This window comes from Grampus griseus, assembly GCF_964374135.1.
Source record: "Grampus griseus genome assembly, chromosome: 11".
NCBI classification, from domain to species: Eukaryota; Metazoa; Chordata; class Mammalia; order Artiodactyla; family Delphinidae; genus Grampus; species Grampus griseus.
Window position 1 is genome coordinate 76,664,068 of NC_139005.1, and position 26,426 is coordinate 76,690,493.

Consider the following 26,426-nt stretch of genomic DNA (forward strand, 5'->3'; position numbering starts at 1 on the left):
CACATAACACATCTGCTTAATTTCATTGACCTAAACTTAATCACATGGCCATACCGAGCTGCAGCAGAGGCTGGGAAAGGTCGTCTTTATTCTAGGTGAACGTGAGCCCCATAAAAATTCCTGTCAGTGGGGCCCAAACCACAGGGTGCTCCAGATTGAGTGGGTTCCATGGGGTCCCATGCCAGCCAAGGTAAGGAGGTGGAGCCTCCTCTGCTGTGCCCAACCTGTCTGCTTGGATAGCGTTTATTGAGAACCTCAGGCAGATTGGGACTGCCCTTCGGAAGTTGATCACCTCGACTGGCCTTTGGCTTTGCAGTTAAGAGTATGGACGTATCCTAGTTATGACCCTCAGCAGCTCTGCGATCTTGGACACGTTTCTGAACCTCTGTGTCTCAGCTTCTTCATCTGTTAAATGACACTAATAATAGCGCCCTCTTCAGACAGCAGTCATGAGGATTAAATGAATTAGCAAAGCACACCCAGCACATGGTGAGTGTTCAGTAAGTGTTGGCTATTATTATTAGAAACCTCAAATTGTATTACCTTCCTCAGCTTTTGTTTCTGTAAATAGTACAGGGCTTCTCCCTGACATGGAAGGTGGTGGTTTTGGAAAGGCAAGCATGGTTCTTCAAGTCCTCTACCCTCTATTCTCCCCAAAGGAAATGGGATTCTTTATCTAGACTTCCTAACCTCATAGCCTGAGTAAGAGATTGAAGCTTGCCGCACATCAGTCTAATAAGAGTTGAAGCCAAGTATCTCCATGGTCCAGAGGCCTCCTCCTGTACTGTTGTACATGTTGCTCCTTTCCAGACCCAGTTCAAGTGGCCCTTCCTCCATGCAGCCTTCCTTGATTTCTCTCCCTTTGAAAACCCTCCTCCAAGCTAGAGGTAATATCTCTCTGAACCTCTAAAGCACTCCATCTATACCTACTGTTTTCTTCCTGGTATTAGAATTTGTCGTGTATATCCCACAGTTGTTGTATCAGTCTTCAAATACTTCCCAGGCAGGATCAGTGCCAGCTTCTATTGTATATCACCTGCAATGCTCTGCACACAGTACGTGCCAAGTAGGTGGGTATCAATGAAAGTAGGTGGGTATCAATGAATGACTTTGTCTACCTCAGCGTCAACAAAATGAGCTCTGTCAGATTGGGTGCAGGCAGATGTAAGTAAGAGAAAATATGACTATTGGTGTGTGAAATCCTAAGAGCATGGAATTGCACTTAGAGCGGGAAGTCTGGAGGTAAGCAGTCCGAAGGTAGGTCCATGTACTCAGCAGTGTCAGGGCTCTGGGTCACCATCTCCTTGCTCCTCTTGGCCCTTCCTCTTAGTCACAAAATAGCCGCCACAGCTCTAAGCACTGCTCTCCCCTTTTGTAGAAATGCTTTCCCTTTATGTTTCATTGGGTTTCATGACCAGTCCCTGGTGAATGAGGAGAAGGGAGCTGCCGCCAGAAGAAGGAAGAGAGAAGGCTGCTGATTGTACAGTCAACCATATCTGTCGCCCCAGCTTTGCTGACACTTTCGTAGCCAGAGCAGTTCCTCTTAACAGAGGGGCAGAACTGGGGGGAAGAGACCAGGGTGCCTTTTAGGATGCTTTTGCCTTTTGTGGGTCTTGACAATTAATCACCGTTCCATAGGTTTGAACCGTGCTTAGTTTACAAAACATTTTCAGGCTTTGAAAGGCAGGCTCAGCAAATATTTAAAAACATGGAGCTTGAGTTCCTGCTTCTACCTTTTTCTTGCTGGGTGATCTTGTACAATGTACTTAATCTCTCTGTACCTCAGTTTCTCATCTGTAAAATGGGAATAATAATAGGATCTGTTCTATGTCATAGGGTTGTTCCTGAGATGAATTTATGTATATTAATACACATCATTTGTCCTGGTGCTTGGCACACAGGAAGCACTCCTTAATTTTCTGTTATTACATGTCATGATTTAGTGATCCTGTCACTCCTTCGAGATAAGAACAATGAGAATTTTGAGGCTCAGAAGAGCTAGAGGACTTGCCCACGCTCCCACAGCTAGCTAGCAGGAGAAGGGGATGATCCAGGTGGCCTGGTGCCAGTGCTGAGGACCCTCAACCCTCCTGTCCTCTCTGCTCAAATTCTCTGGACACTTACTGAGAGTGAAAGAGTTGCGTCTGGTGGCTGAATATTGCTTCAGAGGCGGTGCTTTGGTTCCCAAGTATATTGTGAATCATCTGAGAACGAGGACCGTGTCTCTGGTCTCTCCTAACCCCGGCCCCTAACACTGAGTAGCGCACAGGAAGGACTCTGGTTAAGTGGGTTTTGAAGGGGAGGTAGCACTTCTGGGGGGATCTTCCTTGATGGGGAACAGAGGCCCAGCGTGAGCTTTTCAAGCCTGGGGGTCGGGTTAAGAGGCAGGGCCTGCTCTGAGATCCCCCCGCTACTCTTACACATTCAGAAATTGCTGTTGGGGCGCTAAGCGTTAGCGGCATAAAAAATGAACACAAATCAATTTGTGTCTGAATTTACTCTCAGAATTCCCTGTGGACGCTATAAAAGGCCATTTTACCTTTTTCCCACCCAGCTAGCTGTGAAGGCAGTGGCAGATTTACATTATTTTACATCCAGTTAAGGGTTTTTTCCCCTTTTGGTTATGTTTTAAAGGAGAACATTTATTGCCTGTAAAGAGGTGTTTTTGTTGAAGACAATAGTGCCCTTTAGGTAGTCACAGACTGTTATTTCGCAAATACCTATAAAACTATTAAACAGGCTGGGGTCGCTGTAGCCCTGATTAAAAGGGCCTTTTCATTTGTCTTTATCTTTGGAAGCCCTGTGAAATACATTAACCACCACTACTGCTACTGGCGAGACCAACTCATAGAGAAATACAGGGAGACACGGGCAAGTATACTCAGACCGTACAGGGCAGGACTGACGTTTGCCCCTCCAGGAATCCCGTTTGTGCTGGGAATGCAGCTTAGGACTTTGGTTATAGTCTGATCTAAGGTTCCTGGCGGTCCAGAGGGTTCCTGGGCTGTAGGTGGGACAGAGAGGAGGAGGGAGGGCCCAGGGGGTGGGAGGGACCGAAGCTGAGTGGTTCAAGTTGCCACCCCTGGCTCTCCATTTACAAGCCGGGTCCCTAGAGGCACAGGCCTCTGTTTCCTCACTCAAAAAGTGGGTATAATAATAATACACCCTCCTGCCCCAGGATATTGGGAAGATTAAAAGAATTGTGTCTTGAAATGTGTTTGGCAGGGTGCCAATAAATGTCACTAAAAAAGGAGGTGAGGAGAGGGCTCTGGCCTGAGGCTTCCCTGCCGTGGTTCTCAACCTCCACCCTGCTTCTCGCCCACCCAGTATGTCAGTGTTTGCTAGCTATCAGGAGTCCCGCATCCCTGCCCAGTGAGCCACTGGCCCAGAACACCAATGTGCTCTGAGAACAGGCAAGGGAGCCACTCTCTGTCCCAGAAAAAAGAAACTCTCACAGGCCAGACCGAGACCACCACTTAACCTCAGACTCCAGCCTCCACTGATTCGGAGTTTCATCTGAAACTCGGTGAGGACTGCACCAAGGTTTACGCTCGCATAATTATAGACTGGATTGGAGGGGCAAGATGTAAAGGCAGTAGAAAGAAGTCGTGCCTCTGAGCACCTCCCCAGAGCTTCAGAAGCCCCTTCTCCGTGTCTGGGGTCCTTAAGTCCTATCTCCTGAGTCAGACACTGTTCTAGGCGCGACGTGATTAATTCAGTTCATCATCACGGGAACCCCGGGAGGCAGTTACTGTTGTTGTTCTGACTTTACAGGTGAGAAATCTGAGATACAGAGAGATTACCCAGCTAGTTAGCGGTGGGCTGGGCTTGAACCCAGGAGTCTGACCCTGGAGCAGGTGCTCTGCCCCGTTCTCCTTCGGGCAGCTTGCTCTTTACTCTGATAGAGATACTGACCGTGGAGTCAGGGTCCCAGCTGCTCAAGGCCGCCTGAGTCTGTTTCCACATGAAGGCATACTAATACTAACAATAATCATAGTGATAAGTTATATGAAATAATAACATGCCTTTTATTATTAGTTATCATTATCATCACCATCGAGCCTTTCCCAGCACCCTGCCCCGTGCCAAGCCTTTGGCATGCGTGATCTTATTTAATCTCGATAGAAACACTAGAGGCCAGGTACTGTTCTTTTTTTTGTTTGTTTTTGCGGTACGCGGGCCTCTCACTGTTGTGGCCTCTCCCGTCATGGAGCACAGGCTCCAGACGCGCAGGCTCAGTGGCCATGGCTCACGGGCCCAGCCGCTCCGCGGCATGTGGGATCCTCCCGGACCGGGGCACGAACCCGTGTCCCGAACCCGTGTCCCCTGCATCGGCAGGCGGACTCCCAACCACCGTGCCACCAGGGAAGCCCCAGGTACTATTCTTATACCCATTTTAAAGTTGAGTTAACCCTAAGGGTCCCCATTTTCCACATTATTTGTGTTTTCATTTTTTAAACATTTCCATTAGTTAATCATTTTACATTCCCTCACTGCAGCCAGGCTCAAACACACGAAATAATCGTGCATTTCACACCACACCCAGGTCCCTCTGGCTCCATGATTACCAGGGTGGCTTAGAATCTAAACTGTATATTGTGCTAATTACAAAATACTCTCAGCACTTCCCTGAATCAGTTCCCCCAAGGATCCTGAGTATGTAACTTTGTTGTTTTAGATCGCTTTATTCTTAGGCAAAGTAAACCTGAAATTGCTCTTAAATTCCTTTTGAAATATTCCCTAGTTCTGTGTTTTCACACATTCACCAAGGCCTTACTTCTCCCATTAGACTGATTCTGAGGTTTTGCTGCACTGGGAGAATGTTAACTGACAAAACCATAAGTAATGGCACTGAAATGTAATTAATGCAAGAATTATAGTACAGGGTGGGGATCTCAGTGTTTTAATGAGAGCTCAAGAAACTGCCTGTCAGAAGCAGTTGAAAGTGGAGGGGGAGAGGCACGTTACTGTAGTTAATGCTGCATATTATGAAGTGACCTCTTTGGCATGATCAATACGGAGACCTCATAACCTACTAGGACTCTGTGGTCCTGTAATTTAAAAGATAGTCACCAGTCTGCCCTCATCTACTGTGGAAGCTTTCCAATTTTTTTCTTTTTTTGAGGATGAAATTAGAAATCACCGTTTTTAGAGTATTTATATGTGTGTGTGTGTATATATATATATATGCATATATATATATATTTTACTCTCAGATATATTTATTCAATGCTTGCTCTGTAATGAGAGTTTTACCTTTCTGTTTTCCTTTCCATTATCCCTGAAAAGAATGGATTATGGAAAAAAGATTAAAGTGGTATAATGCGATATGGTGTTTGCTAATGTGCTGTCAGAGGTATTAGTAGGACTCGCCAAGGTTTGTGTCTTTTATGATTGCCTTTCAGATTGCAATTATCTAATAGACTTGGAAACCTGTTTGTGTTCTTGCAGGCATTAACCGTCACCTTTGAAAAAATCCCAGAAAATGAGAGTGCAGATGTCTGTCGGAATATTTCAGTCAACGTTCTTGATTGTGATACCATAGGTCAAGCCAAGGAGAAGATTTTCCAAGCATTCCTAAGCAAAAACGGCTCTCCTTACGGACTTCAGCTGAATGAAATTGGTCTTGGTAAGGTGATACGGGAGCTGTTTTGTCCCAATCCCCTGATGAGCATCCTTTCCACCTTCCCTCCTTCCTGGCCCCCCGCATGTAAGCTCTGTTTGGTGAAGCTTACTAGCCTGGGTTGTTCCCAAACGGCATGTCTAGAGGCCAGGAGACTGCATGGTTCTCCCATAGGTATCATGACTCCTTTTCCTAGAAAGCAGGATCCTTCAAAGATGCTGTTTTGTTTTTTGTTTTTTCTTCAATATTATGTTTGTAAATCAGATTCATGAGATTGCTAACCCTGAGACCAAATGAATTCACCTTGCACCAAGAAGTACAGAAAGGTGTCAACCTCAGGCCCTCTGTATGTGTTGTGTTTCACATTGGCATTTGATTTGTTTGTTGTGACACTGAGTGTGTCATTAGCGGGTGGCTCAGACTCTGGGTGTGAAGGCTAGAAAGGTCATCTTCCTCTCTGCTAATCACATCCTGCATTAAGTATAGTCTCCATCCTCCCCCAACATGAAACAGCATCTGCTCTGAATTCATTTTCGGGCTCTATTGGTATACTGCAAAGGCGAGCATATGCGTGAGCGAGCTAACAGGGCTCCACTTCACTCAAATGTTCATCAACATTTTAAAGTTGAGCTCCACGCAGCCCTCCCAGGAGACTGTCGTGGGATTTTATAGCAGATAATGGGACAGGAAAAAAGAGTAAAATCGCCAACAGTGACAGACAGCATAACAAGGTTCATCTCTCTTCCACGTACAGTTGTAGCCTCCACTAAGCAGGCAATTAAAATCATCCCACCGGGCCCTCTAAGTCAGACTCTCTGCTGAAAGGCCATTGCGAGAAGCCTGGGGGCGGGGTCCGGCACATTTGAGTGAAACCATGCAAATGTATAGCAACCCCAAGACCTGGCTTCAAGGAAAGCAAGGCCACTAAAGCACCTCTCAGCCACCTCTCTTCTGCTTCCTTCGGTTGGCTGGACTATTGGGCACTTCAAGACCATGTGAGCTCATTTGGGTAGACGCAGGGGCAAAGGGCAGCCCCGGCCAGGAAACCATGACGTGACCCAGGGCCATCAACTTCCTTGCCCTGAGCCTACGTCTCGAAGTATTGCTCTGACTACCAAGGAGGTGCCCGCTTGGAGCCGAGGACTATGGGAAAACGGCCCGGTGGCCTCAGTCCTGCCACTGCCTGGTCCGTAGTATCATCCTCACACCATCCAGGGTTTGTGCCCATCAGATGTTCCTGGCCTCCAATGTAGCAGAGGCAGGGAGCAGGACGAGCCCACTAGAAGCTTCCCGTTACAGTCTGATGGCAAATGGCTTCTGCATGTCTGCTCATCTTCCAAACTACCTCCGCGGCTAGCCCCAGAAAACTAAGGCAAAGCCTTAGAAACCAGCCATAAATTGTGTTAAAATCCAATACGAGAGGCAGCTGTGCTGAGACCTCTTATAGCAGAGGCTCACAAACTCCAATGCCCAGAGGGGCAGGAAGTATTATAAATAAGGGGCGTCAGCCCACCTGGGATAATGGGAAGTGGTGGGACCCGACTTAACTGGAAAAAGACACCTGCCACGTAAGGGGGCAGTGCTACTTAGCTTCAGCCCATGATTGCCACGGGGGGCCGGTGTGGTCAGTGTTACCAGATGATCCAGTTTTTTAAAAGAGAAATCACAGATCCTAATTTTTATGTGCAATCTTCCAGTCTTTAAATGTTGGTGCTGAATTGACATTAGAATAGTAATAAATGAAACATGGTGCAGGTTCACAACAAGAAAAAAACCCACATCCATGGGCCACATTCTGACCCTAGGGCACAAGTTGGCAACCTCTGTAAAGGAGTTGAAGCCCATGGCGTTGGCATACGAGCCCACCAGCGCACCGCACACGGGGACCGACGGAAGATAGTTCCCAGAGCACCTGCTTGTGAACACACAGGTGTGGGCATACAAGTTTGCTTTTGGAATTTTCTGAAGAGCTGAGTCTCCCTGAGGATGCCTTATTTCGTCTTCCTTTCCAGGCTTGGCCTCAGAGTAAAAGCTTCAGGGAAAAGTGGTCTTACACGTCAGAGCCCTAAACACAAAACAAAACCGAAGTCAGGCTACCAGTCTGGCTGATATGTCTTCCAAACCACTTTATTTGTTGTAGCTAGTTAGCAACATAAATAATAATTGCAAAAGTGACAGGGTAGCATTTTACATTCCTCATTGTCATGTTAAAAGAGAACAACATGCTCTTTCTTTTTTTTTTATTCCCAGAGCTTCAAGTGGGCACACGACACAAAGAGCTTCTGGATATTGACAGCTCCTCTGTGATTCTTGAAGATGGAATAACCAAGCTAAATACCATTGGCCACTACGAGGTAGGAAAAGATTTAGCACCCACCAGCTCCTTCTTCATCCCCAACCCTAACCGGATTAGATCATCAACAGGACCACATAAATTCTTATTACGAGACTCTCACCCATTTTCTGGAATCATTTGCAGGTTGCTTATTTCTGGGTCAGAAGTTTTCCTTAGTTGCTCGTGTTCTGCTCATTTCCCGGTACCCCCTCTCCCAGAGCTGCGATTTTCATGTAACCCAGTCATTCTCCATCCTGCGGTTTAGGTCGGAAACTTCACCCTTACCAGATTCTCTGGCCTGTTCAGTGGAAGGGGTACTGTTCAGCTTGACACTGAACAGAGCCTCTAAAAGTTCTAAGTTGCACTGCTGTTCATCAGTGAACTTTGTGTAGGGTCCTTGGTTTCTGAAGAAGATCTCCATTTCCTGTTTGTTTGAAACATTCAGCGATGCCTCCTTGGCCTCTGACCCACATGCTGGGTGAGTGTTGAGGTGGGTGAGGGGAGTACGTGAGCTGTCAGAGAGCTGAGTGCCCGAGAAGCCTGCCCAGAACCAGAGAGGGGACGCAGGGCAGGTTTCGGAACACTCCGGCAGGCTGGGAGTCATTCAGCAACATTATCAAATCTTTGTTGAGTACCTACTCTGCACTAAGAGCTGGGGCTGCACGCAAGAGGAACAGAGGCCAAGTCTCTGACCTCACGGAGCCTATGGCCCCGGAGAGAAGGGGTGGAAAGGGAAGAGGAGACGAGGAGTAAGGCAACACCTTACTACTACTAATACTAGCACTGTTACTACAACACGGTGTGATAGTGCTGTGACTCGGAGCATCCGAGAAGGCTTCCTGCAGGAAGCAGTGACTCAGCTGAGACCTGAAGAGTGAGCAGAACTTAACCAGGCCAGCATACCCAGCAGGGAAGGGAGTGCATGCTGCTTCTTCTGCAGTAAGACTTTTAGACTGGCTAGAACTTGAGAGGGACAGGGGTAGCAGTGAGAACCAATAACAGCCAATGTTTACGGAGCCCCTACGCTGTGTCAGGTGCTGGCCTCTGCCTTTCCCTTTATTTCAGCTCATTCTATCCACAGCGGTCCTACGAGACAGGGACTATTACTAACCTGCTTTATAGATGGGTGCACTGAGGCTCGGGGAGGCTTCCTAATAGCTAGTCCGTGGCAGAGGCAAGATTGGGATCCAGATTGTTGGGCTCTAGGGTCCACGGCTTAACCAGTACCTGCCGTGGTTTCTCACGGAAGAAGGCCAGAGAAGTGGGGAGGGAGGGGAGAAGGGGACCGTGCAGGCCCAGCAGCTTCTTCAGGAGTCTGGATTTTATCCCCAGCACAGTGGAAAGCCATTGGGAGATCTTAAACAGGGGAGATTTGCGTCTCAGAAAATGACTGTGGCTGTGCGTGGAACATGGATATAAGAGGTGCAAACCTGGAAACAGGGAGACTCGTTAGAAGAACCTCAGGTGAGAAATGATGTTGACCAGGAATGACACAGTGGCCCTGGAGATGGAGCCAAGCAGATGGGCAGAAGGTGGACACCATGAGCTGTGTGGCTGGGAGAGAGACTGCGGCAGGGGAGGGGTCAGGAAGGCATGGGGCTGGCTGGGCAGATGCACAGGTGCTCTTGCGGAGACGGAGAAGACAGGGGAGTGGCTTCCCAGGCCCCTTGGAGAGTAGGCGCCCCGCCTTTCATGGCTCTAAGTCCCAGGGAGATGTGTCTGCACCAAGAAGGTGTTTGGGGCCTGCCCGGCTTTCCCCTCACCCAGAAAGAAGCTGAGGCTTCTCCTTGAGCAGAGCTTCCTGGACGGCAGCTGGGAACAGAGGGCACCGCAGCCTTGGGCTCCTTGGCTGAACGGGTCTCAGAGCCGGTTTGGAAATAGTTGCTTTGGGTGACCCGTGGGTGGGTGGTGCCCCTGCAGCCTTTGCTGGAGGGCACCAAGCAGAGAACGTGGCAGGTTAACAACTTGCTCCTGTGCTCCCCCTTCTGCAGCTTAGACTTTCCAACCTTGGGATCATCTTGCCGAGAGCTGTCGAGCTTAGCCTTTGGAGTTTATAAAAATCCCCAGGGAACTTTCTGAAAGTATGTATTCCTGTCGGCGGGCCACATTCGGAGAAGCAGTGCCCCAGAGGAAATATAATGGATGGAAGGAGTCAGAGGTGGAAGTGCCTAGGAGAGGGGGCTTATTATGGCATCAGTCTGAAGTTCAGAGTTGCAGCCCGGCTGCAGTCTCCTCCTCTCCCTGTATCTGGGGAGTGAGCTTGTCTTGGCAAGCCTGGCAGAAACACAGCCACAAATGCCCTCCTTTCGCGTCTTGACTAATGTGCTGGCGTTGCTCAGCTGTGCAGGGAGGGCTGGACCACCCTGGTCAGGCTTCTCAGCGTCCCCTGGCAACTGTGTGGCATGGGGTGGGCCCCAAAGGAAGGGGGTGTGGCCACTCACTGGCATTAATAGGAAAAGGCAGGCCAAGACACTCCAGCAGGGAGAACGAAGAACCACCACCGCCGTCTGCAAGGCAAGGGGAAGACTGTCAGGGGAGATAGGACATCAGTCTTCACTGGAGACATCGGCTGCACTAGACACCTATCTGCTTAAGGATGATAATGAAATTAATCTGGCCTGTAGTCACTTCCCATCCAAATGATTTATTGGCCTCATACCCTAGCATTGCCACATGGTGGTAATAAATGACAAGACTAGGACACAAGGGCTTAAAGGATTCTCCTTACGTTGAAAAAGCTAAGCCGTAAGGCAAATAAACGCAGAGAGCTTGAAGGAAACTGGGGAGGTCATCGGCGCCGTGCTCTCTGTGCCTGGACCATCTCAAATGCCCTGGTTTTCAAAGACTGCTTGAACAAAAGCGTCCAGCACCACCCTCGGCCGCCTAAATCTGTGCTCCATTTGGCAGCACCCCTGCACAATCAACATTTGGAGTAATTTGACAGGGCTGAGCCGAAGCTCGCTTTTGCCCCTTTTTCATTAAAGAAAAATCTTCTCCTCAAACACATTTCCCTCCAAAGAGACAGGATGCTAATTATCACTCTTATTCATTTACTAAAGCGCTCTAGTTTGAATCACTGTAGGTGCTTGAAAGTGAAAAACTATATTTCAGTTAAAAATAGGGTCTAACTCAGAGTTTTAAGTGATTAAGACTCATCTCCCTCCAATTAGCCCAAATTAGTTAGGTTTTAAAGTTAATCTTTAGTGACGGCCAGTTCCTCCTGCTATCTAAACAAAGTCCCCTCTGCTGGAGTGCGAGCCTCTCTCCTCTTGCCTTGTTCTGTCCTTAGGGCAAATAGAGTGTAGCTGGTCTCCTCTGAATGATTTACTGTCTGTATATTTGAAGAACAGGTTTCTAGAGGGGATCTGAAGGCACAGCAAAAACATAGCATCTCATGGACCAGATTGCCAGCAATGCCCTGTCACCAGCAGGATGGCATCCTTGCCAACCCTGGGCGTCGGCACAGTTGCTCTCCAGAATGATGACAGTGGCAGCTGGTACCCAGCACTTGTCGTGTGCATAAGCGTGATTCACGTTGACACAACCTGTGATGAAGGTGCTTTGATTACCCTCATTCTCCATCAGATGAGCATGGAAGAGGACAGATTTCTGCTCCAGTCTCGTTCTGTCCCGGGCAGACAAGGGGTAAAGCCGATGCCTTTACAAACACGTGAAGCCACAGGCGTTTTCTCCACTATAAAGCACTCCGCCCTGGTGCTTCCTTAACTGGCCACCTCTGTGTGTGTGTTCCCTGTGAAGGGGACTGTGCTGTGCTCTGGAGCTGACGAGATCAGTTGTGTGTGTCTGTGTGCGTGTATAGAGGGTGTGGGGATGCTTGCCCGGTGGGACTGAAGCAGGGTGGCTTCTCCCAGTCCAGGCTTTCTGCACCTGCCCCGCCGTGTGCCCTCTTGCTGGACCATGTTATTGCACCCACACGCAGCTGTGGGGTAGCATCAAGTGTGCAGGACAGGTGTTGTGTCCGGCAGGAAATGTTCTCTACAGATCACACTTCTCGTTCTGAGCTGTGAGGTTTTGAGGGCAGAAGATACGTTTAACCACCGTGTCACTGAAGCATGTTCCTCCTAACGGGAGCGCGCCGGTGCCCAAGTGGTCACTTCTAACGCCAAAGTTGTCATTCACATGACATTTAAAGCTCATAGGAATGTTCCAAAGGGTCTGCTTGGGTGAAGTCAGTGGTTCTTCAGGTCAGGTGTCTCATCTGTGACTCTAAGGGGCTTGGACTGTCTCTAAAGGGCTCTTACAGCATGAATGACTTCAGATTCGTACTTACTAGACACATGGAGTGCTTCCTGTATACTGGGCACTGTTCTAGAAGCTCTTACAAAGAGTAAGTCCTTTAGTCCTCTGTATAGCCCAGTGAGGTAGACACTGTCATTATTCCCATTCTGAGGCCCAGGGAGGCTGAGAAACTTGGCCATGCTCCCATGCTCTCCTCAGTGACGGCCCGAGGCTGGAAGCAGATGAAAAAGGAATTGCACAGAGACCATGGCTCTGCTCAGGGCCACAGGGATAACCTTGCTCAGAGCCAGCCTTGCAGCTTGTGCTCCTAGCCTCTGAAGCAGCCTGGCTGGAGAGCTTATGAGAAATTCTGGTAGTTGCCTTCTGTGATGTCAAAATTAAAAGGGTAACCTCTTTTCAGATCTTATGATGAATCTCACGTCTGTGAGTTTATCAAAATGCTTCCTTCTAATCCCACTCTGACATCCTTTAAGGCCAATATTCCTTGAAGGCGACAGTAGTTACCTTCTTTCAGAAGGGAGGCCTCTTTCAGGCATCCAAGAGCTGACAGCTCCAGCCCAAAAAACGCCTGGGGAGCTCAGGTTCCCAATCGCCCGCACACTGGTGGAGGCCAAGCTCCCTCCCTGAGACTAGCTCAGGGTTCCAGCAGTCCTCAAAGGGGTGTTTGCTTCTGGCCCAAGGCTAATTCCAGGCACACAAGAGAGAAGCAGGAGCTGTACTGTCATTTTCACTAGTTTCAAGAATCCTTCAGAGCTCTGTCCTGGGTGTCAGGAACATCCTGGGTGATTTGACGTGTCTGTTGAGAATGATCTGATGGGCCCCTTCCAAACAGTCCAATGAGCACCGAGCCTCCTTTTCTGAAGAACTGAGCAAGGTTATCCCTCTGGCCCTGAAGAAGAAAATAGATTCCTTTTTCAGCTGCCTCCAGCCTTGGGGTGTCAGTGAGAAGAGCTAAGGGGAAGGCGGGGAGAGCAGTATTGATGAGTGGTTGCTGGGACAACACGAGTTGAATAGGATTCTGTTTTCACAAAATACCATTTTAGGAATGAGAGATACCAGTAAGGGCTTCCACATGGTGCTTTGTATTGACTATTGTGTTTTTAGACTTAAGGAAAAAGTATCATGGTATTTCAGACCCTATTCATAATTTTCCATAAAACTCTTAGGCTAAAGTTCCAGCTTTCCTCTTGGGCTCAGTCATTTGAAATGGCCAATATCTGACCATTTTTTACTTACAAAAATGGCAGTTTCATCAGGTTAAGTATAAGTTCAACCTTCCATTTCTAGAAAATCTGTTTTTATGGCATAATCTTCAACTTGTGGCATAAAGATAGTATTTTACCACGAAGAAATCCCGCCTTTACTTGCAAATGGTTTGGGGGATATGTAGCTTCTGTTTGTTTGTTTTTAATAAATTTGTTTTTATTTTTGGCTGCGTTGGGACTTTGTTGCCGCATGCGGGCTTTCTCTAGTTGCGGTGAGCGGGGGCTACTCTTCGTTGCAGTGCGCAGGCTTCTCACTACGGTGGCTTCTCTTGTTGTGGAGCACAGGCTCTAGGTGCGCGGGCTTCAGTAGTTGTGACACGCAGGCTCAGTCGTTGTGGCTCGCGGGCTCTAGAGCGCAGGCTCAGTAGCTGTGGCGCACGGGCTTAGTCGCTTTGCGGCATGTGGGATCTTCCTGGACCAGGGATCAAACCCGTGTCCCCTGCATTGGCAGGCGGATTCTTAACCACTGTGCCCCCAGGGAAGTCCATAGCTTCTGTTTATTTCAGGAGCAACTTTAAATTGATGACATGGGTCCATCTCTCCCTTTGTGGTCACAGCTCATAATTCTGATGGTGGAAAAGTCTGCAGTCCTCTCCACCTCTTTCCGACACGGGCCAGCCATCACTGGAGGGGTGTGGCCTCGTCGTCGTTTTGAATCTTGGAGCATCATGAGACTGGAAGGAATTGAATTTGAAATTGCCTGTGTACCAGTTCTGCTCTGGGCTGGAGAAACATTCCTGCCACAGATCCATCTAGTGACATTAATCTTTCGTTGATTTAATTTGGTTTTCATTCTTAAAGTAGGGGCCAAGAGGACGCTCCCTGCCTCACGGGAGTACAGGAGGATTAATGATCCACTCTTAGGAAAGCATTTGGAGCTCCTCAGATGGAACAAACAGCATCATAGTTTTAACACTTCAGATTCTGTGGCACTTTTCAAAAAGGCATTTCTGTCCTTAACTGAGCAGCAGCTGACTTTTGTGCCAAATAGAAAATGGAAACCTCTCCCCCCACAAACATCTGTAAACAAACTAGTTTTCTGTCTTTACAACAATGTTAAAGTGTCACGCGGGGGAAAAATGTTCCAGCCCTAGAGCAGCTGTGAAAGTTAGCAGTACACTTGCACACATACATGCTCAAACACACACACAACTCAGCCGCTAATAAAATGCTTTTACACTTGCTCTCAGGAGATGATTTCAGAGTAAAATTTCCCCGGTACAGGCTGCGTGTGCGCTGTCTTAATGCCCGAGCGCTGTGTCAGCAGCGAGTCGTTGCCAGCTCTTGAAAAGACGTTTGAACTCTTGGCTGTGCTCCTCCTTGGAAGGTCCATCCGTGGTGTCTGGGACTATAAAGCAAGGGTGCTTGCTTTTGGAGAAACAAAGCATCTGACAGTAGCAGAGTATTGGCGTAACACTCATCAGGGTCCATTTGGGATTCATTCTTTGACAATTACCCAGAATGAATCACCAGCTTCCTTTTTTAAAAAGGTATTTATTGGCTTAGAAACAGAGCATATCCAGCTCTTCATGGGGAGGAATTCTGTAACTGTGTTCAAACATTCTCATAAACTCGGCGTCTGAGTATTGCTAGGGGGGTGCCTGCACAGAGCGTTTACTTTAATTGCATCAAATATGGAGGAGAGCTGACAAATCAGCCAACAGGGTCGCTCAGTGAATAGCTCAAGGGGAGAAGAGAGGACGTTTGGTAATAATGGCAGAGTCCAGGAGCTCAATAAGAGTTTAGAATCCGTGCTCGAGATACTTTGCAGAGGCCAGAGGGCCCCTGCCAGCCCCTGCCCAGAGCCCCCTCCCTACAAGATGTCCTGAACACCAGGAGTTGGAGGCCTCTGGCCTATACTTAGTGGCTGGCTGGACACGGCTGGCTGGACCCTGTGCTCAGGGGCCCCCTCTAGGGCTGGCTCTCGTGCGTGTTCCTTCCTCTGTGGGGACAACCTGCAAGAGATTAGGCTTTAATCCTTTGGTGTTTGCTGAACAGGTTTGTACATTCTGATAACCGGTGTGCTGCAGGCCAGAAGAGAAATTCTAAGGTTCTACTTTTTTCCAAGCGGAGGGAGGCCAGGTCCAAATTAATATTAGAATTCAGAGCAGCCTTCGCGCTTTCAAGTGCGATGTTCAGAAATGACAGGGTTGATCTTTCAGCCACATCCCAGAATGAAGGTGAAGATTTGTGTATCCCTGACCTGCCTCTTCTTATGGCCCATTTGTCTTACATTTTTGTGGACCAGCCCCTCAAAAGAGTTTACTCCTCCCAGGAAGCAAGGCCTGCTCTCTTGTCTCTCCGCATCTAGTCCCCCTTGGCCTGAAGAGGCCTTCTTCCCCTGGTTGGGTGTGGGGAAGGGGTGCACAAAAGGCCATTGGGGCCCGGCTTCCACGGTCCCAAAAAGCCTCAGATGAGAACTCTTGACCTTATCTCCAAAAGAGGCTATACATTGGTGTTGAAATTGTGTGTCAGTGTGGTAAAAGCATTTATTTGTCAACTGCGTACATTTAAAATCTGTGACAGTTTTTTAACAGCTGTGTTGAGATATAATTTATATACCACAAAGGTCACCTCTTCAAAGTGTACAATTCAGTGGTTCTTGGAACATTTGTGGAGTTGTGCAATCATCACCACAGTCTAATTTTAGAACATTTTCATCAACTCAAATAGAAACCCTGAACTCATTCAGCGTCATTCCTCATTCTTCCAACTCCTGTTTTAGGCAACTAGTAACCTACCTTCTGTTTGTATACATTTGCCTATTCTGTACAGAATTGGATCTTTTGTGCCTGGTTTCTTTCCCTTAGCAATGTTTTTGAGGTCCATTCATGTAGCATGTGTCAGTACTTCTTTCCTTTTATTGTATAGCAATTTTTTTGTAGTGTATTCATTCAGCAGAATAATAGTAATTTAAAAAGGATGAACTACTGGTCGCTGCAACACCACAGATGAACGCTGTAGACCTTATATGGACCCCATGCTGAATGATTCCATTTACATGAAGTTCAAGAACAGATAAAACTAATCAATGGCAATGGAAGTCAGAAAAGTGATTACCCCTGGATGAAGATGGGGTGCTTACTGATTGAGAAGCATAATAGGGGTACTTCTTGGGACCTTGAAATATAATTTTATATCTTGATGTGGGCGGTGGTTACACAGTATGTACTTAAGTGAACGTTCTTGAGCTGTACACTTAATAGTAGCACTTTCCTGTAAGTCATGCTTCAATTTTAAAGTTTTTATTTAAAAGTACATGCATTTTTATGATTTTTACAAGATTCTTTTAAAAAATAAGCAATACCTGCAGAAAAGAAAACAAATTGTAAGTGTACTACTGGATGAATTATAAAGTGAGCCTATCTTATTTATAACTTCCACTCAGATCAAGAAACAGAGCACTGTGGGCACCACAGAAGCTCCCTCCTGGACGTTCCTAATCACCACCCCCCTTTCTCTTCTCCAAACAGTTAAATCATAGTTTCGACTGTTTTAGCTAAATGAGAATGGAATCACACGGTATGCATTCCATTTTGTCAGGCTTCTTTGGCTCACCGTTCATCACTGTGAGGTTCATGCATGTGGCAGGTAGCAGTGATTTGCTCACTTTCATTGTTTTATCATAGCCTGTTTTATGAATATACCCCAAATTATTTATTCATTCTACTGTTGATGGTTATTTCCAGTACGGGGTGTTTACAAAGTTTATCTCAGGATATGTACAGGTGTATACCTAGATGTGAAACTGCTCTGTTACCAGTTTATAGGTTTTTGAAAACTTGTTTCAGCATTTCTTAATATAGTAGTAACCCCCAAAATGAAAACGGCCCGAACATCTCCTGTCCCCTAGAAGCTGAGATGCCTCCCAGCACAGCTGGGTCCTCCCCTGGTCCAGGGCTGGCCCACCTCCTATCGGCCCCACAGCATCCTTCGAGCACTTGCCTCCCTGTATCTCATGGCCTCGGTCTGCCACCTTCACAGGACCGCAGACTCTTTGAGGGCAGAGACAGTGTCTTGCTTATCATTATAGCCCCAGCCTCCAGTGCCCAAAACATAGGAATTCTTAATAAATATTTGATAGAATAAGTGAGAGAATATAAGATCCACCCAGCCATCTAATTCCTGGGTAAAGTTGAGAAATACATCAAATTTTGAAAACTCATCTATTTTTTATCTTTGCTTTCAGATATCAAATGGATCCTCTATAAAAGTTTTTAAGAAGATAGCAAATTTTACTTCAGGTAACAGACATAATGCTATTAACCTTTTGTTCTCACCCCACTTTATAAAGCATCACTTTTTGCCTCTCTCGGATGTACTGTCACAAAGATGAGATTGAGTGGTTGCCAGGTAATTCTCTGAGAGAGTGGAGGAAAGCATTTAGATCTGTTTCTGGTCCTGAGAATGTGAAACCTGCAAAGAGGGGGACAGGAAACTGTAAACAGTGGTTGCCCCGGCTGCCCGACACTGAGGAAGTTGCTGTCATTAACCACCCTAAGCTCAGGGCAGAATCTTAGCCACTGTAACTCTTTTCCAACTCCTCAGTAGGATGGGGGCTAACCGAGGGGATCCCCCTGGCAAGCTGAGCGAAGCCCGCAGATTATCACACAGCCCTGGAAGCTCTGAACACACAAGATAATTCACTTAGCCCAAATCTCCTAGTGACAGACCAACTACAGAGAGGGCTTTGTGAAAAATTACTAGGCCAGTCTCTGAACTCTCTTCTACCTCCCCGCCAGCCTTGGGGCAGGAAAACACTGTGACAGTGCCTTGAGGAAATCCCTAGGTCCAGGTTCCAGGTTTGTCTCCAGAGAAATTATATCCACGCAAGACAGTCAGTCCTCAGCCCCCAGAAAGGTTCTGGGTCTCACCAGCAGGACCTGTTCACACACACAGCTGGAGGTGGGACTTTCTGATTCCTGGATTCAGTGCTAGGAGCAGCCTGGTAGGTCCCAACATCTGGTGAGTGCAAATGAAGAATGCAGGGCTCCCAATTAAATAGGATAACTTGGTAGGTTGTAGGACACCCTGTGGGGAACCCTGCCCACCCCACATTCCCCCATCCATCAATACGTCAGGCTATAGTGAGAAACCACCTTGCAGAAGGCGGCTATCTTTCTGGTCTAGGGGGATTGGTGTCTTTGTGCTGTTAATAAGTGCAAGAGCTGTGTATTTTAGGCTTTAATGACTGGTTTTTTGAGAGCTTGTTATTTAGAGATCTTGCATTTGGATCACTTAATGGGACTTCAAGGCAGTCAAAAACACCTCTGCTTCCTCCCTGTCCAATCCAGTGGACACTGGATCACCCTCCAAACCCTTGCCCCTCTGTCCTTTCATCACCCACTGCGTGACAGTCCCAACCCAGCCCTGGATGAACCCAACTTCTCACCTTTCCCGACCCTACAGCTGGGCAGCCACAGGGGAAAGGCCCACGACAGCACAGTTGGAGTCACAGTAAATTCCCGTCTTGACCAGGACCCTCCACGTAGCCTGTTCCCCCCCCCCCCGTGCTTCTGCTTCTCGAAGCAACCGACTGTGTTCTCCATAATCCCACCTTCTCTCCTCGAAGCTCTGACCCCCCACTGCTCCCCTGACTATCAGCAGATGACTTCACCCAGTGCTTCACAGAGAAAACAGAAATCAGAATTCCCTCGACAGTGTGCACTAACCCTGCCTCCCTGCCTCTGCCATTCCCTCCTCCTTGCTCCCCTGACATTCCAGGGCTGCCCTTCCTCCCAGCAAGGCCTGTCTCTCACCTGGGCTTTGGATCCCACCCTCCTTTCCGACCTTCTGAGCATTCCTACGCCACCACCAGCGATCTCTCCTCTCACCTGCGCTTGCTTTCCTTCGCTCGCTACTGTATTTTTCCACAAGCATTTCAAGGTATTCTAGTCTCTAATCTTCAAAACAAAAAACCAAGTGCTTTAATCCTTCCCTTCCCTGCATTTGCCACTCCCTTCACAACCTCGTTTCTTCCCAGAGTGTCCTCACTCTGTGCTGCTCTCCCACCTGCTCTATGACCTCCGCCTTGCTGCCCTTCTCTCAGATCCGAGATCGCCTTCTCTCCCACCACAGGGCCTTTGTACCCATTCTCCTCCCCCACTGGCCTGGCTCATTATCCATTCATTTAGGTTCAGTCCCGACATCCCTTCCTCAGAGAACCTCCCAGGCTAGGTTCGTCTCTTGTTACATACTTTCCTAGCATATAATTCTTCTCCACAGTTCTTATCACAAGGATATGAATTAAATAATTAATTGTGTAATTAGTAAGTCTCTCTCATTGGCTAGGATGTGAGTTCCATTAGGTGAGAGCTAGGTCTGTCTTATTCATTGCTGTTTGCCCAGTAGCCCCTGGCACACAGTAGGTGCCCCAGCTCTAGCTGACCTGAACCTCTCCTACCCCACCCTGAAGTGATCGGTCAGCCTGTTCCAGGGACAGGGAACCTGCTTCCCACTCCAGTCCCTGGCCCATCCTGTCTTCAATAATGTTCTTAAGGTCTTAAGACACAGCAAGGAGGTGGGGGGGGGGTGTAGCTATGAAGAGCTCAAGTAGGAGGGCTCAAGTAACCTCTTCTGTTTATAGCACAAATGGGGCATCTTATGAGAAGGCCAGTTACCGTGGCTGTTGTTTTAATGGACTGTTTCTCTCCCTCTTTCTGTGGCGTTCAGATGTGGAATACTCAGAAGACCACTGCCATTTGGTGAGTTCAGGCTTTCTCGTGCTCCTGCTGAAGCGGATGCCTTCTGCAGCACGAACGGTCTCCTTGGGTAATGCTTCTTCTACTCTGTCTTCCCTTTAGATTTTACCAGATTCGGAAGCATTCCAAGATGTGCAGGGAAAGAGACATCGAGGGAAGCACAAGTTCAAAGTTAAAGAAATGTATCTGACAAAGCTGCTGTCGACCAAGGTAAACTCACTGTTCTGGGAGCGCTTTTACGGCTACCTTGGGGGTGTGTGATGTGTTTGACTTCATTTCCACTGAAGTGTGAAAATGCTACAAATCCCTTGTGCCTTCTAGCAAAGCAAAATGAAAGTTTGAATTGTAAACACTTCCTACCCCCTTCTTCTTCTGTTTTTACAAACTGCAAAGATAAAGCACTTTACAAATTTCCACCATAACATCTTCAGTCAGGGATTTAATATTGTTCCCAGTCCCTTTACCCACCATTGCACTATTGTTATATTTTTAGGTGGACAGCATAATTATTCCTTTTTGTTTACTTGTTATTATAGGTGAGCAATAAAACTCCCTCTTTGAGTTGCAAATAAAATGAAGAGGGGGGAGGTCATTTTAAAACTAAGAATTCTGTTCACATATAAAAGTGTCAGATATGAAAGCCCATGGAATACCAAATTGGGAGCAAATTTTACTTTATCTGGCTTTTAGTGGGATTAATGGAAGTCTGTGGTGATCCTTTTTTTTTTTTTTTCCTGAAATGACTCGCAATGTAAATGCTATTATCTAGTGGGTAGAGGACAGCCAGAGCCTCTTGATTTTCTCATCTGTCCCACAGAGCTCTGCCTATTTTGTTTTAGTAGAACACTCAAATGCTTTGGAAAGTACACAATAAAACCCTATGATGGAAATACATGCAACAGGAAAAGTTCTGGGAACCGAGCAATACCACTTGAGTTTTTCTAGGCTGAACATAATAAAAGCCAACCGTCTGGGGCTTCTTGGTTTATGTATACAGACCTCCAACTTACATTTCAACTGCTAGAGATGTCTAAGGTAGCCTCCCTGTTGACTAAACAGTGTTATCAGCAAGAAGCTTATGAAGCAGATCTAAACCTGGGCATGGATTTTCAGGACCTTTGTCTAATACTGTGAGTGTTGGCCTCATTTGTCGATTTTACATACTTTATCTTCAGCTTGTTTTTCTCTGTTTTGTAACTTAGATTTCATTTTTCATTGTGTTTTCAAAACCACCACCCTATTTTTTTAAATCTTCCAAGTCTGATGTGCTCTGTCTTTCAGGTGGCAATTCACTCTGTGCTCGAAAAACTTTTTAGAAGCATTTGGAGTTTACCCAACAGCAGAGCCCCGTTTGCTATAAAATACTTTTTTGACTTTTTGGATGCCCAGGCTGAAAGCAAAAAAATCACAGATCCTGATGTTGTACATATTTGGAAAACAAACAGGTGGGAACAAACAGTAGGTGATTACTGTTTTCAAGAACCTGGGTCAGAATCTTAACTAAAAGAAGGGCATGGATGGTTACAGAAGGATTCATTTATCCCTATCTTAGAGTTTTTTGGCTTGGTAAGCTATCATGTCAAAGCAGTTTCTTGTTTTTACTATTTTTAAACAATAAACAAAACCATTCCTGTGCTGAGACTCCTAGTCTTTAGGACAAAGAAAATAATTATCTTTAAACAAGTTTAGCTTGACCAGTAAAAGATGAGAAATTAATATTTTGTGGTTTTATCATACAATTTTCCATTAGAGAAGACTCTTAAATTTGTCCCTCAGAGAATTACTCTTTGCGGTTTCCAAGCTGTCTATTTTGTATAGAAATTTCTCCTTTTATTTGATCAAATGCCATGAGAATTAGTCAAAGGGGGGGTGTATTTTGTTTTGTTTTTTAATACTTTAAGCTGAGGCAAGGCATCCAAATTAAAATTTCTCCTCAGTAAAGAAACATGGCTCATTACCTCTAATTGAAATACTCTGTGCATGAGGTGAATGAGAGTTAGTTATGATGTAATAGAACTTCTCAGTGCAGCCTCAAGCCCTTCTAAGCATTGGGGTGAAGCCAGACCATTTTAAATAAGTGTTAAAAGCTCCAGGTCTATCCTAAGTCTCTACTCTGGCTCCCTCCCTCCCTTTGTTCTAGCCCCTCCTTCCCAGGCCCTGCTTCTCCCACACCAGGCTCCGGTGCTGCAGGCGACAATTTCACTGTGAAGACAGCAGCACACGAGTAGGGGCACTAGTCAGGACAGGAGAGCTACTGAGAGGCCCAGCAGCCCATATGATGGAGGGAATTAGCTAGGCCACAGGACCCTGAATGACTTCCAAGTTCATATGCAAATATCTGAGTACCGACTGTATACCAAGTACTGTTTGTTAGGTGTTGGAGATAAAGTAATAAACAGACAGAAATCCGTGTTCTTACAGCGCTTGCATTTTAACAGGTAAATTGTGGTATGTTAGAAGTCGACTAGTGCAGTGCACAGAGTGGGGAAAAAAGGACAGAGACAGGACAGGTGGTCAGAGGCCTCAGGAGATGACATTTGGATCAGGTCTTCAAAGAGGGCACAAACCATGAGGCCGTCTGGGGCAAGACCGTTTCAGAAAGACAGACAAAAGCGAAGTCCTGAGGCACAAGCGTGCCTGGTATGCATGAAGAAGAGGAGTGACGAGGCCAGTGGAGTTGGGGCGAGTAAGGTGAAGAGTAGTAGATGAGGGCCCAGGCCTAGGTCATGCAGGGGTTTTCTCCAGAGAGGGGTGGAGAGCCACAGAGGGTTTGGAACAGAGGAGACACAGGACCTGATTCTGCTAGTACCTGTGGGAGAATTAACTTTTGGGAACTGGGGGGTAATAATCTAGGTGAGAGATGACAGTGGCTTAGGCCAGGGTGTAGCACTTAGAGGGGGTGAGAAGAGGTCAGGTTCTAGAGATCTGATGAGACGTTCTCATTGGTAACCATTAGCTAATATAATCTGGAACTTTTTGTGGAGAAAGTTCTTGTCTTGTCAAGGGCCACTTTCAGACTTCTCCAGTCCTCCCTTTCAGTAGCTCTGACAGTTTAACCCTTTCTTGTGCTGAGTGACGCTGCCATCTGTTGCTTGGTATATTTGGCAAAGCAGACTTGCATACTTCAATGACAAGGACAAAAACACCCGTTTACAAACTGTGATAAACAGAGCATCTGCCTCATATGAATGGCTGTATTTGAAGAGAGATTTCTCTCTTTTGGAACAGCCTCCCTCTTCGCTTCTGGGTAAATATCCTGAAGAACCCTCAGTTTGTCTTTGACATTAAGAAGACACCACACATAGACGGCTGTTTGTCAGTGATCGCCCAGGCGTTCATGGATGCGTTCTCCCTCACAGAGCAGCAACTTGGAAAGGTAAGGCCCAGCTTTAGGATTTCCTGTATGTATTTCTGCCTTCCTCGTAAACATTCAAATAATAAACCATACCAGCTAAAAAGAAAGTCAGTGATAGTCACTGAAAATTTGCTTTTCTTCAAAAAATCTCTCATTTATTTCTATTTTTAACCTAGTTTAAGTGAAAACCAAAATAGATCATCTCCACCCTACTGCAGACTCCGCCTGTGAAAACCTTTTGTTTTTCTTTGTTTCCTAGAAAAATCATCTACAGGCACTAATAAACTATGAACCCGAAGTATGAAACTATTGAAATTTGCCTAAATTAATTCCATCTGAATATACCTAAAAGCGTCTATTTGAATACAACAAATTTCTGATGGGGAAGAAAATCTTGCCTGAGATTTCTAATACCTCTAGTTTGTCAGTTTACAATCAAATCAATATTGTAATAACACCCTGAAAGGAATTCAAGGCAAAGATCAGGATGAGGCATTCTGTGCTCTGGGGAAACTGGCAGAACTGGCCCTCAGTTAGATATTTTCAAGAGAAAATTTTATGAACTCAGTTTCTTGAATCTTCCCATACTTAGTTAATGGTTTTAGTGCATTTCTAAGATATCTGTTCCTCACAAATAGCAGTGAACTTCAACCAAGATGTGCACATTTGACTGCACATCCCCCTTCCCTCAGATCACATATACAGGCCTCCCCCCCTTACCTCTTCCAAACAGTGCTCACAGCTTTCTGAGAGGCTATCTCCTGGGTCATAATCCTCAGGTTGGCCTGAATACATTTTTCCATTTCTTTCTTAGATTGACTATTTATTAATTTTTCTTTGACAGTAGATGTTAATTTTGTCAAAATTATAACTTTTAAAAACAAATCTTCATTTAAATTTTAATATCACTGTTAAAATTACTTAAAAACATTCAAACTGCCAGGGAATTTTTGCAAAAATGAGACATCAGAGCCACCAATACTAATGACCATGCTCTTTCCTGAGGACACTGGAAGAGCTTTATAATCTAATAAAATAGAAGGGACAAGCAGGAAAATCTGCCACTGCCAGTTACCTACCACGTTCATGGTTATATAAAGGGCTCAATCAGACCCACACTCAAACCTTTTATAAATGCCAGAATTCACTGGTGGGTGAGGATGAGAGCAAACGTTTTAATTCAGGCTTTTTACAACTATTAGTAATGAACTATGATTGCAGTAAGTTCCATTGTTACAGTAACTCAAAATCATGCAAAAATAATAATTTCAGTTCTTTTATAAGAGGAAGGCAGAATATATTAGCATTTAATCTGCCTGAAAATAACAGTGACTCACCAGAACTATCTGGATAGCAGTCAGTCAGGCAGTCAACAACGTTTATGAAGGCCTGCTGTGTGAAGAGTCCTTGTTACCACGAGATAATCGTGGTGGAGGTTCAGCTACACTGGTACTCTTATAAATTCCCTATGGTTTTTTAAAAACTCTTTTGGCGGTGGTTGTTTTTCAGGAAGCACCAACTAATAAACTTCTCTATGCCAAGGATATCCCAACCTACAAAGAGGAAGTCAAGTCTTATTACAAAGCAATCAGGGATTTGCCTCCATTGTCATCTTCAGAGATGGAAGAATTCTTAACTCAGGAATCTAAGGTATTGTTACAAAGTAAAAAGACTGTATTTGGATATTTCTTAAAAAAAAAAAAAAGCCACTGCAGAATCTCTCAACAAGGCTTTATTTCTTTAAGAAACATGAAAATGAATTTAATGAAGAAGTGGCCTTGACAGAAATCTACAAATACATCGTAAAATATTTTGATGAGGTAAGATTTTAAATAACATTTTAAAGAATAGATATGAATCAGTCACCAGAATTTGGTTATAAAGCATTCTGTAGGTCTCAGGACAGCTCTGGCATCCCAAATGGCCAGAAAGGGAGGCCAGGAAGCCTGTGTGAGATGGGGGATCCTGGCACCAAGCCAGACCCTGCGCGTGGCTGCTGCCCCTCATAGTTTTATTATGCTGCTCGCCTTTGGACCAACCATTTACATTTGAGTTAATGGGGCCTGTAGCCATACTGGCATACTTAACTTTGATGAGTAAGTAGTGGTCCTAATAAAAGGGGCCTGCTTATGCTTGGTTGTAATCAGCTAAAATGAAAGCTAAGCTTGTTAAATCGCCTAGATTCTGTATTCAGTAGTTAAAGTATGACATATTTTCTAACTTAAGCAACTATTTCAATAAACCATTCTCCTTTATGATTAATCCTCCTTAATCTGGATTTTTTTCTTTGGGAATTCACACAGACACAGTCATCAGATGCGCTGTTTCCAAATATGTTAATTCCCCCTTCCCTGATTCCCCCCACTCAGTCATGCTGGGACAGGCTATCCATGTCAATGGTGAGAATAGCTCACCAATTCCATTTGCTACTTGAAGATCAAGTGAAGCACTAAGGTAGGGTAGAGGCAATGAGTTCCTTGAACATGATAAGCATCCCTCTTTCCAGGGGTCAGGGGTTAGAAGGGAAGCACTGGGGAAGGGAGGGGAGAGGAGGGACTACACTGCCCAGGAGGGGAGGGGAGGGGAGGGGAGGGAAGGGAAGTAGACGTCTCTGACCAGGATGCCCCTGCCTGCTGCATTTAAGAAGAAATACTTGCCTGCATGTTGGCTGCCCAGGAATGCTTGCTGTGCTTGGAATGGCTGTAACATAATGCATAAAACAGGGCCTTGAAATTCTGGCCCTATATTTATAAGCAAATAGTTTGGAATTTCTTGTGAGCTTCTATTTTAAACCTAAGCGTTGTTGATCCTGTGATAATGACTTAGCAAAACAACTTGCAAAGTGAGTATTAAATGATTGAAGAAAATGTTGGCATCTGTTTCATAC

The 26,426-nt window shown here is 46.0% G+C and overlaps 1 protein-coding gene across 1 annotated transcript in view; it reads left to right on the top strand.

The window, feature by feature from the left end:
* The window catches only part of PLXNC1 (plexin C1), a gene marked incomplete at its 3' end in the record, with an annotated part of 139,682 nt that overhangs the window by 113,055 nt on the left and 201 nt on the right, over positions 1-26,426 (top strand). The window contains exons 22-30 of the mRNA XM_082667025.1: positions 5,452-5,629; positions 7,874-7,977; positions 17,673-17,727; positions 20,156-20,187; positions 20,287-20,394; positions 21,466-21,629; positions 23,413-23,560; positions 25,049-25,189; positions 25,285-25,359. Coding sequence (XP_082523151.1) covers positions 5,452-5,629; positions 7,874-7,977; positions 17,673-17,727; positions 20,156-20,187; positions 20,287-20,394; positions 21,466-21,629; positions 23,413-23,560; positions 25,049-25,189; positions 25,285-25,359 — 1,005 coding nt within the window. The remainder of the gene's footprint in view (positions 1-5,451; positions 5,630-7,873; positions 7,978-17,672; positions 17,728-20,155; positions 20,188-20,286; positions 20,395-21,465; positions 21,630-23,412; positions 23,561-25,048; positions 25,190-25,284; positions 25,360-26,426) is intronic.